A 13,189-nucleotide genomic window follows, 5' to 3' on the forward strand; every position below is an offset into this window, starting at 1 on the left:
GATTACTCAGTTGTACCTCTGGCTTACTGTGCCAAGGTGCCATATTACTCAGTTGTACCTCTGGCTTACTGTGCCATGGTGCCAGATTACTCAGTTGTATTTCTGACTTACTGTGCCAGGGTGCCAGATCACTCAGTTGTACCTCTGGCTTACTGTGCCAAGGTGCCAGATTACTCAGTTGTACCTCTGGCTTACTGTGCCAAGGTGTCAGATTACTCAGTTGTACCTCTGGCTTACTGAGCCAAGGTGTCATATTACTCAGTTGTACCTCTGGCTTACTGTGCCAGGGTGCCAGATTACTCAGTTGTATTTCTGGCTTACTGTGCCAGGGTGCCAGATCACTCAGTTGTACCTCTGACTTACTGTGCCAGGGTGCCAGATTACTCAGTTATACCTCTGGCTTACTGTGCCAGGGTGCCAGATTATTCAGTTGTACCTCTGGCTTACCGTGCCAGGGTGCCAGATTACTCAGTTGTATCTCTGGCTTACTGTGCCAGGGTGCCAGATTACTCAGTTGTACCTCTGGCTTACTGTGCCAGGGTGCCAGATTACTCAGTTGTACCTCTGGCTTACTGTGCCAGGGTGCCAAATTACTCAGTTATATTTCTGGCTTACTGTGCCAGATCACTCATGAGTGAGTGATGATTGAAGGCACAATGAGTGAAGGCTGCTGATAGAATTATCACAAAAATTAGTTCAATGTTGCTAGTGTGTCTCCATAATTGTAAGTACATTGATTGATTGTAACAGGATAATAAATTTGATATCAAAGGTCACTCATCGTACCTGCCAACAGGATCCACAGCTATTGCTCTAGGGTTCACCAATCCATCTGATATAATAACACGTTGATTTAGACCATTCAAGTAGGCTACTTCAATAGTATCATGTCCTGAATCTGTCCAGTACATGTTTCTACTAATCCAATCAATAGCAATACCTTCTGGACTGCTTAAGCCTGAAACCAAGAAATATTGAGATTCATACCTTGGATGCTACCAATGATATGCATCATATATTGCAGAAAATAGCAATGAAAAGTGATATTTTGTGCATCATATATTGCAGCAAATAGCAATGAAAAGTGATATTCCATGCAGCTAATATTGCAGAAAATAGCAATGAAAAGTGATATTTTGTGCATCATATATTGCAGCAGACAGCAATGAAAAGTGATATTGTGTGCAGCATATATTGCAGCAGATAGTAACGAAAAAGTGATATTCCATGCAGCAAGTATTGCAGCAGATAGCAATGAAAAGTTATATATCGTATGCCGCATATATTGCAGCAAATATCAATGAAAAATGATATTTCATGCAGCTAATAATGCAGCAGATAGCAATGAAAAGTGATATTCCATGTAGCTAGTATTGCAGCAGATAGCAATGAAAAGTGATATTTTGTGCAGCATATATTGCAGCAGACAGCAATGAAAAGTGATATTCCATGCAGCTAATATTGCAGCAGATAGAAATGAAAAGTGATATTCTGTGCAGCTAATATTGCAGCAAATAGTAATGAAAAGTGATTCCATGCAGCTAATAGTGCAGCAAATAGCAATGAAAAGTGATATTTTGTGCAGCTAATATTGCAGCAAATAGCACTGAAAAGTGATATTCTGTGCAGTATATATTGCAGCAGATAGCACTGAAAAGTGATATTCAATGAAGCTAATATTGCAGCAGATAGCAATGAAAAGTGATATTTTGTGCAGTATATATTGCAGCAGACAGCAATGAAAAGTGATATTCCATGCAGCTAATATTGCAGCAGATAGCAATGAAAAGTGACATTCCATGCAGCTAATATTGCAGCTAATATTGCAGCAGACAGCAATGAAAAGTGATATTTTGTGCAGCATATATTGCAGCAACTAGCACTGGAAAGTGATATTCCATGCAGCTAATATTGCAGCAAATAGCAATGAAAAGTGACATTCCATGCATCTAATATTGCAGCAAATAGCAATGAAAAGTTATATTCCATGCAGCTAATATTGCAGCAAATAGCACTGGGAAGTGATATTCCATGCAGCTAATATTGCAGAAAATAGCAATGAAAAGTGATATTTTGTGCATCATATATTGCAGCAGACAGCAATGAAAAGTGATATTGTGTGCAGCATATATTGCAGCAGATAGTAACGAAAAAGTGATATTCCATGCAGCAAGTATTGCAGCAGATAGCAATGAAAAGTTATATATCGTATGCCGCATATATTGCAGCAAATATCAATGAAAAATGATATTTCATGCAGCTAATAATGCAGCAGATAGCAATGAAAAGTGATATTCCATGTAGCTAGTATTGCAGCAGATAGCAATGAAAAGTGATATTTTGTGCAGCATATATTGCAGCAGACAGCAATGAAAAGTGATATTCCATGCAGCTAATATTGCAGCAGATAGAAATGAAAAGTGATATTCTGTGCAGCTAATATTGCAGCAAATAGTAATGAAAAGTGATTCCATGCAGCTAATAGTGCAGCAAATAGCAATGAAAAGTGATATTTTGTGCAGTTAATATTGCAGCAAATAGCACTGAAAAGTGATATTCTGTGCAGTATATATTGCAGCAGATAGCACTGAAAAGTGATATTCAATGAAGCTAATATTGCAGCAGATAGCAATGAAAAGTGATATTTTGTGCAGTATATATTGCAGCAGACAGCAATGAAAAGTGATATTCCATGCAGCTAATATTGCAGCAGATAGCAATGAAAAGTGACATTCCATGCAGCTAATATTGCAGCTAATATTGCAGCAGACAGCAATGAAAAGTGATATTTTGTGCAGCATATATTGCAGCAACTAGCACTGGAAAGTGATATTCCATGCAGCTAATATTGCAGCAAATAGCAATGAAAAGTGACATTCCATGCATCTAATATTGCAGCAAATAGCAATGAAAAGTGATATTCTGTGCAGCTAATATTGCAGCAAATAGCAATGAAAAGTGATATTCTGTGCAGTATATATTGCAGCAGATAGCACTGAAAAGTGATATTCAATGAAGCTAATATTGCAGCAAATAGCAATGAAAAGTTATATTCCATGCAGCTAATATTGCAGCAGATAGCAATGAAAAGTGATATTTTGTGCAGCATATATTGCAGCAGACAGCAATGAAAAGTGATATTCCATGCAGCTAATATTGCAGCAGATAGCAATGAAAAGTGACATTCCATGCAGCTAATATTGCAGCTAATATTGCAGCAGACAGCAATGAAAAGTGATATTTTGTGCAGCATATATTGCAGCAACTAGCACTGGAAAGTGATATTCCATGCAGCTAATATTGCAGCAAATAGCAATGAAAAGTGACATTCCATGCATCTAATATTGCAGCAAATAGCAATGAAAAGTGACATTCCATGCAGCTAATATTGCAGCAAATAGCAATGGGAAGTGATATTCCATGCAGCTAATAATGCAGCAAATGGCAATGAAAAGTGATATTCTGTGCAATATATATTGCAGCAGATAGCACTGAAAAGTGATATTCAATGAAGCTAATATTGCAGCAAATAGCAATGAAAAGTTATATTTCATGCAGCTAATATTGCAGCAAATAGCACTGGGAAGTGATATTCCATGCAGCTAATAATGCAGCAAATAGCAATGAAGAGTGATATTCTAGGCAGTATATATTGCAGCAGATAGCACTGAAAAGTGATATTCAATGAAGCTAATATTGCAGCAAATAGCAATGAAAAGTTATATTCCATGCAGCTAATATTGCAGCAGATAGAAATGAAAAGTGATATTCTGTGCAGCTAATATTGCAGCAAATAGTAATGAAAAGTGATTCCATGCAGCTAATAATGCAGCAAATAGCACTTGGAAGTGATATTTTGTGCAGCTAATATTGCAGCAGATAGCAATGAAAAGTGATATTTTGTGCAGCATATATTGCAACAGACAGCAATGAAAAGTGATATTCCATTCAGCTAATATTACATCAGATATCAATGAAAAGTGATATTCTGTGCAGCATATATTGCAGCAAATAGCAATGAAAAGTGATATTCTATGCAGCTAATATTGCAGCAGACAGCAATGAAAAGTGATATTTTGTGCAACTAATATTGCAGCAGATAGCAATGAAAAGTGATATTTTGTGCAGCATATATTGCAGCAGACAGCAATGAAAAGTGATATTGTGTGCAGCTGATATTGCAGCAAATAGCAATGAAAAGTGATATTCCATGCAGCTAATATTGCAGCAGATAGCAATGAAAAGTGATATTTTGTGCAGCTAATATTGCAGCAGATAGCAATGAAAAGTGATATTTTGTGCAGCTAATATTGCAGCAGACAGCAATGAAAAGTGACATTTCATGCAGCTAATATTGCAGCAAATAGCAATGAAAAGTGATATTCCATGCAGCTAATATTGCAGCAAATAGCAATGAAAAGTGACATTCCATGCATCTAATATTGCAGCAAATAGCAATGAAAAGTGACATTCCATGCAGCTAATATTGCAGCAAATAGCAATGGGAAGTGATATTCCATGCAGCTAATAATGCAGCAAATAGCAATGAAAAGTGATATTCTGTGCAGTATATATTGCAGCAGATAGCACTGAAAAGTGATATTCAATGAAGCTAATATTGCAGCAAATAGCAATGAAAAGTTATATTCCATGCAGCTAATATTGCAGCAAATAGCACTGGGAAGTGATATTCCATGCAGCTAATAATGCAGCAAATAGCAATGAAAAGTGATATTTTGTGCAGCATATATTGCAGCAGACAACAATGAAAAGTGATATTCCATGCAGCTGATATTGCAGCAAATAGCAATGAAAAGTGATATTTTGTGCAGCATATATTGCAGCAGACAACAATGAAAAGTGATATTCCATGCAGCTGATATTGCAGCAAATAGCAATGAAAAGTGATATTCCATGCAGCTAATATTGCAGCAGATAGCAATGAAAGATGATATTCCATGCAGCTAATATTGCAGCAGATAGCAATGAAAAGTGATATTTTGTGCAGCTAATATTGCAGCAAATAGCAATGAAAGATGATATTCCATGCAGCTAATAATGCAGCAGACAGCAATGAAAAGTGATATTCTATGCAGCTAATATTGCAGCAGACAGCAATGAAAAGTGATACTCAATGCAGCAAAATTTTTTATCAGATTTTGACTACTTTCTCAATTTTTGCATGATATTTTCACACAGGACATCTGTTGTTCGAATTAAGGGAAGATTTTATACTGATGAATTAGGTGACCAAGTTTGATAAAATTTGGAATAGAATTAGTAAAGTTATTGTTCACACATTAACAATTATTAACGATGGTGACAACAACAACAACGACAGACATTTTCCCCTTAATATACCTTTTCATCTTTGATGATATGGGCAAGATAACAATTGTGATGAATTTGTAGCCCCTAATTATGTTAAATACAACACAAATCACATTAAAAAAAACAAAAAAAACAAGAGTTGGCTGAGCCATCTCGAAGCTGGGAATTCAGATTGCATGAACATTACTGTCTGATTAATATATCAGAAATACAAAGGAAAATGAGCAACAAGTTGAATATAGCTAATACAAGGACAAGTCACAAATATTTGTCTTATTTGCAAGGGCAATTAGAGTTGAGTTTTTTAAGGGTGTGTTGTCCATATTTTGAGGGAGAATTGTTACTGGTATATAATATTCACATGGGCAGGGGACTGCTCTACAGTTTGATTATCAAATTTAGGTCAACGTCATCGTGGTTTGTCAGATGTGCACATCTTTATTTAAATGTCTCCAGTTTAAGAGGCCAGGTGATGCAACCTCAGGACAGTGACTGGTGGAGTAAGGTGGCAAAAGTTTCGTACAACTGCAAAGTTGTCTGCACAACATCCAGAAAAAGTAAATAAAAACATCGCGGTTTAATTCCGGTCCGGACTTGGAGCCAATGATAGTAAGTGGTCCAGCCCTTACACACACGCCAATGATTGAAATTTGTTCAGTACTGTCTGCTCGAGGAGAAGACACTGGGAGTCCTATGCAAATACATGTAGATTGTTTACAAATATTAGATCACATGGAAGGACTTTCTGTCACGTTGTGTAGCCATAATGCATAAAATAACAATTTTTTATTTTGAATAAAACTGACAAGCTTTCTTGCCGTTGCTGTCGAGTGTATGCCTAATCAATGGATTAAGTGTAGCCACTTTGAATTGAAACCGCTAAACACGAGGAATTCAGCCTTCCGTTTCTCTGCTCGTGGTGTCGTAACAGGTCAGTACTGGGTCGAATGGATAGCCCTGACCACTATATTAATGATCGTAAATAATTTTTTAACCCAATAGTAGTGAATCACTGATTATTATATATATATCTTGCAATGTCTGGAACGCTACTGAAAAAGTCATCAGTTTTCAATCTATATTCAAAAAGAACAGTATCGGACCCGAGGCCTAGGAAGAACACTGCAATGTAGTTAGCGTTCAATATGTACTTTTCTTGCCCCTATCCCGTAATCTTTTATTGCCATGTTCTCTACATTTCCCAGAAAATTTCCATAAGCTTTCACGGTAACAAAAATCGGTCATTTTCTCAACGACAGACCTCGCCAAAAGATTGTGAAGTCTTGTCTTGAGCGTTAACAACTCAGCCTTGAGAATATTGGCTATTACACATAACAAGCACACACCCTGTGTACGCGCACGTTTCTCTCGGCGTTTGATTTATTATGAGTGGGTATAATAGTAAATGATAAATGCATAACAATAGTCCAAAAAGTAATCTCCTATTGAATACCTCACTAGCGTATCCCTCATTGTTTTATTTGCTTTATTTTAGCATCATTAAAAAAAAAAAAAAATCACCATGTTTCCTGAAAATTTATAAATAACACACAGTACAATTAAGTCCCAAAACAGAGTGAAACTACCATGACCGCAACTGACGATCACTGTGACATCTGCTTTTAAATGGCTTAGGCCAGATTTATCACGTATAACTGACACAATATGTCCATAGTGCAGATAATTAATTTCCCATAAGAGAATGTGTTTTATTAAAAGGGAACACATGGTGGTATGACTTACCAGAGTTAATTACAACCTCAGTATCATCTCCATTATATCGTGATTTATAAATACGTCTGTTTGACACATCAGTCCAATAAAAGAACTCATCTCTACAATCATAGCAAACACCTATTGCTATCTGTCTTGGTTTCATAACTACTCTACCACCAATTTCATAGTCATTCAATGGTAAACGATATAATCCCATTCCTTGTGCAAACAGTAAGAATGCTCCTGCAGATGGGGAAACATCTTCACCTGTAAACATATGAGTCAATATTCTAATTTTATTTGCTTTTTGAAATCTGTAACCGTTGGTACAACAAAGAACTTAGCAACATTTTCACTAGCATTACCAGTACCAGTAGTCTGTGCCCTGATATCCAATTTATATTTTCAGTCTGACCAAAGGTATATATGAGATTCATAGGTTTGGTCTCAAAGTCATGGAAACTATGGCATTCATAGTTTTAGTCTGAGTCTAATATCCATGGAAACTCTGACATTCATTGCATAAGGCTAAACCATTCAAGGTGGTATTGATTAGCTACCACACAATATTAAATAATTTTTGTTATTTCATATTTCTGAGGTGTTCCCTAGATGTTATACAACATTTGAGTGCCATATTTTTTGATGATAATATGAGCTGTGATGTCAGCAGAAGTTTACTCACGTTTACATGTTTTACCATCACCAGTATAACCAGGTAGACAAGTACAATAGAATGAACCAACTTGGTTTACACAATTGGCTTTACTGTCACAGTCACTGACACCAGATATACATTCATCAATATCTGCAGAAAACAGAATCAAATTAAAATAGTTTGATTACTGAAGGAAGTGTACTTTATTTAATATGTGTTGTGTAACAACATGTTGGGGTTTCCAGCATGGAGTGTTTGTTATTCTATATAACCAGTGGAATGCATGTAAAATACCAATATAACTATTGTATGCTGCAATAACTAATGTATGATAATTACCATCACAAAATCTTCCATTGCCAGCAAATCCAGTTTGACACTGACATAAATAACTTTCACCTCGTACAATACAATCAGCCTTATCATGACACTCATTATTCAAGCATGGATCATATACTGGTTCTGAAACATAAATATTGCTATGTTAATGTCACCATGATTGTGATATAGACAAACAAGAACATAGAAAGCAAAACCTTGCCTCTAAGCACAAAAGAGTAGTCTAGAACAACAATCTAGGTAACAACTTTAAAGTGTAACTGAATTGGGCCAATTGACGTTTTTTGTGTGCAAAATTTATTTATAAACAACATTACATAAAAAAATCAAGTGAAAAGGTATATAAATTGGGTAAACATGTCTCAATTCAGTTACACTATAAGGTAGTGAGAAGAGTTTGATGTTTTTGAATAATTTTGTGTCTGTTTCACATACAGAACCATAACTTAGCGTATATGATTCAAAAGCCTAAGTATAGAGGGACAAGTTTGCACAAACTGGAGAGTCAATGTTTACATAATTACCTAGTGACAACAAAAATGATGAACCTTGTAAAAATGACTAAATCCACACTTGTGAGAGCACACTGCAAAATTCCCGGCCATGCATTGTCCATAATCTAGATTGTTTAAATGTGTCCTGCTAATCAAAATATTTCTATGCAGGTTTGTTTTTTTGACCCTTAATTATTTCATACTTGGCACCTTTAACAGACTATTATTCTGTGACAAAGAATTTTCTTAAATTATCTTGTGAATGATAAGTGCAAGTTTGAATGTCCTAGTTCGACCGCACTTGATTTGACGGCGGGCCCGTAGTGAATCAAAACTTAAACTGAAGAAAAATGCGAAAAACAGTTTAAGATAATAAAACACTGCAGATTTGTGCATTACTATAAACGAACACTAAGCATGTCCAAACTAATTATCATAAAACACATTAAGCATGTCAAATAAAAAATATTTTCAATCGCGAGTGTGAAAATTGAATAAATAAGCCATGCATCAAATTTAAAATATATAGTTTTGTTTATAGTAATATAGTTGGAACATAAACATGTCAGAAGTATGGATCCAGAAAATGATGCTTGATTATGATGATTTTTTAACCTTAAAATGATTGACATCTTGCTTCTGATCATCAAGCGAGTACTTGCCAAATTGAGAAATATTGCTCTGGAACAGCATTAATTAAAACAAAATGGCCACCAGTCGGCCATTTTGAATACCACAACGAGTATAAAATTTGAACATAATCACTCAAAACATATCAGAGATATGTCTCTAGAAGCGCATTCATTTAAACAAAATGGCCACCAATCAGTTATAATGAATCCGATCTGAGAAATAAAATGACGTGCATCAGGAACCCATAATCTCTAATGTATGTACCAAGTTTGAACAAAATCCATCCATAAACGCCAAGATCCAGTTCTAGAATGCCAGAAATGCTTGATTTTTGATTCTTTTGCACAAAAATGGCTGCCATTTGTCCACTTTGAATCAGATAGTCAAACCAATATATTTATGTCATGATATATAATGAATATATAAAATTTGAACATAATCAGTCAAAGCATGGCAGAGATATGGCACTAGAATTTATTAAAACAAAATGGCCATTTTAAATCTGATCTGAAAAATAAAAAGACAAGGTCCTATAATGTCCAATGTAAGTACCAAGTTGAAACAAAATCCATCCATAAATGCATGATTTTGATGATTTTTTAGCAGAAAAATGGCCACCATTCGGCCATCCTAAATCAGATTGTGAAACTAATTGATGTGCTTATGTATGATGTATGTGTGAAGTTTGAATGTGATTGGTCCAGGCATGTCTAAGATACAGGTACACACATACGCACAGACACACAAACTCACAGACACACAGACGAACAAAGGTCAACGCACAAGTCCCCATTTTCGGACTGCGTTCGGACGAGAACTAAAAAGCTGGCATTTTGAGTCCCTTACTGAAGGAGCGTTTAGGAGACAAGACATGTTTGAAGAAACAATTTGCTGTGCCAAAGTGTGACAAGAAGATCATAGCTAGACACTGTAGAAATGACAGGAAAATAGTTCCTTTTTTAATTTTTGATTATGCTACATGTATATTGATGTTACATTCTTTTTCGTCATTAGCAAGTACTAGTATAATTTGTTATGACTACATTCATTACTTTAAAATCCAAACAAAGTATGTAACGGTTCAAATTGTATCTAGGCAATTAACTCCATTTTAAGATTATTATTAAGAGAACAAGCAGCCAGCCAGCAGCTGAGATAGCTCCGCTGTTAGCAATGCACATTTCAATAAAACAAGCAGCCTATCGTCTGAGATAGCTCCACTGTTAGCAGTGCACATTTCAATAAAAAAACAGAAGATATCATTAGAAAATGAACAATATGTATAGTATCAAAGCAATGGGACTTGCTGTTTTCAACAAGAATTCAAAAATATCACTTTTCACCAAAAATGTCAAAAATAATCATCAAAATTAGATAATTGAAGATATAACCACGAAATTAACAAATCTGAAAGAGGTCCACATGTAGTACCTATATATGTAATATAAAAACAATCAGACTTGTGGTTTTAAACAAGAAGTCGTAAATATCACTTTTTAAGAAAAATGACAGAAATATTCACCAAAATTAGAGAATTAAAGATATCATTACAAAATGAATAAATCTGAGAGAGGTCCACATGTAGTACCTATATATGTAATATCAAAGCAATCGGACTTGTGTTTTTTAACGAGAAGTCGAAAATATCACTTTTTACCAAAAAATTACAAAAATATTCATCAAAATTAGAGAATTGAAGATATCATCATGAAATGAACAAATATGAGATAGGTTCACATGTAGTACCTATATATGTAATATCAAAACAATCGGACTTGCGTTTTTTAATGAGAAGTCGAAAATATCACTTTTTACCAAAAAATTACAAAAATATTCATCAAAATTAGAGAATTGAAGATATCATCATGAAATGAACAAATATGAGATAGGTTCACATGTAGTACCTATATATGTAAATATCAAAGCAATTGGACTTGCGGTTTTCAACAAGAAGTCGAAAATATCACTTTTTACCAAAAATGACAAAAATATTCACCAAAATTAGAGAATTAAAGATATCATTACAAAATGAACAAATCTGAGAGAGGTCCACATGTAGTACCTATATATGTAATATCAAAGCAATTGGACTTGCCGTTTTTATATATATACTATTTATTTCAGACAAATAAGTCCATATCCACACATACACACACAAAAAAAAATAATAATAATAATAGTAAATAAATACTAGAAAGAACAAGAAACATAAACAGGAAATAATAGTTCGCTTGCTATTACATAATTGCACATAACATCTCAGTTCAGCATTTCATTCCAACGCTGCAACAAGGCTGACTTCCATCTCAAATCACTGTTCCATAAACTAGTTAATATACTGTTGTTGGACGAGCATGCACGCTCTCTAAATTTATATACTATATTCCTGTAAGTTTCATAAAATGATTTGAGACGGTTAGAAACAAACATGGATCTGGCACTGTGGTCATATGGATAGTCAAAAAGTCTATGGAATAGGTTGTTATAAGAAACCTTCAAAGAATTAAGGGTTGCTTTGTTAAAAAAGCACCACAACTGTGAACAATAAATATTATAACAATACGTTTTGAACAAGATACATTTAACATCATAGCTGCATTTAACGAATTTCCTAAGAAGTAGGTTTGCTCTCACACAAAACAAGCGACGTTGGTGGTCAATGTCTGCATTATCCTTCATGTCACACGTGACCCTATGACCCAGATACGTAATTTGCGAGACAAATTCTATGTTCTGGCCCATCAGTCTAATCTGTGGCAGAATGTTCAGTTTAAGCTTGGATGGAAAGTACATACACTTCGTTTTCAACACGTTATAGAGCATATCATGATCAGTAGCAAATAATTCACAAGTTTTCAGCAGTTTTCGTAGCCCTTTTATAGAGGACGCTATTAGACACATGTCATCCTCATAACTGATATTATTAATTAATTTGTTGCCAAAAAGACAGCCACATGAAAGTTTATTTAACTTCACATTTAGGTCATCTATATACACATTGAACAGGGAAGGTGACAAAACACCACCTTGTCTAACTCCATTGGATACACTGAATGAGCGGGAAATAGAACTTCCCCATCTTACGCAGTACATTTGATTTTCATACCAGTTGATAAGAAACCGAATAATGTAACCCGGCACCATGCGTTCTGTGAGCTTATTAAACAAGGTCCAATGATTGACCCTGTCAAAGGCCTTAGATGCATCGAGAAAGCAAACAAATACATGACTTCCACGAGAATTGTAGTGCTTAATAATTTCTTTCAGAGTAAAAATACATAAGTCAGTCGAGTGTTTCTTTTTAAAACCGAATTGATTGTCTGAAACATCAAGATAATTTTGACATCTGTTTAGAAGAATGTGTTCAAAAACTTTGGATAAAACTGTAGTTATGGCAATGGGTCGATAATTATCTTGGCTGGTCATATTTCCACATTTGTTCTTAGCTATTGGAAGCAGTTCAACTTCAATCAACCGTCTTGGAACAGTTCCGTGTACAAGCATTGCAGACAGACACATTGACAGATGCAATGAGATTACTGGGCTAGCGAATTTAAGATGCTCAGCACATAGACCGTCTGCTCCACATGATTTCTCTAGCTTGAGACTCTGCACAACCGTAGCGACTTCTTTTACAGACACAATTGGAACATCTAACGTATTAACTGAAATATATTGCTGCACTTCAACTTTATGAATATCATTATTAACAGAATTTAAAATCGTATTAAAATGGTTTGCCCACATGTTCGCAATATTAGATTCACCGGAGCAACCGTCAATAGTACATGGAAGTGGCGCATTATATGCCATTGTCGCCTTTTTCCAAAATATCCGCCGATCTTTGTTCATCAACGACTTGGCCAGATTATCAGACTCGAATTGGATCTTATTATTCCTGCAGTAGGGTAACGCAAGTTTGAATTGTGACCTCGATTTGCGCATCATCTGGTACACAAAACTATATCTAGCTTTACCGGAATCACACCAAGAATGAAAATAATTGCGAGCTGTGTCA

The 13,189-nt window shown here is 35.2% G+C and overlaps 1 protein-coding gene across 1 annotated transcript in view; it reads right to left on the reverse strand.

Annotated features, from left to right (window-relative positions):
- LOC100369079 (nidogen-1-like) overlaps positions 1 to 13,189 on the reverse strand; it is a 104,311-nt gene that overhangs the window by 29,848 nt on the left and 61,274 nt on the right. The window contains exons 10-13 of the mRNA XM_085495757.1: positions 8,045 to 8,167; positions 7,733 to 7,855; positions 7,075 to 7,314; positions 787 to 958 (exon numbers count right to left, since the gene is read on the reverse strand). Of these exons, the coding sequence (XP_085351883.1) occupies positions 787 to 958; positions 7,075 to 7,314; positions 7,733 to 7,855; positions 8,045 to 8,167 (658 nt within the window). The remainder of the gene's footprint in view (positions 1 to 786; positions 959 to 7,074; positions 7,315 to 7,732; positions 7,856 to 8,044; positions 8,168 to 13,189) is intronic.

The sequence above is a fragment of the Saccoglossus kowalevskii genome, chromosome 2 (assembly GCF_978046115.1).
Source record: "Saccoglossus kowalevskii chromosome 2, keSacKowa6.1, whole genome shotgun sequence".
NCBI classification, from domain to species: Eukaryota; Metazoa; Hemichordata; class Enteropneusta; family Harrimaniidae; genus Saccoglossus; species Saccoglossus kowalevskii.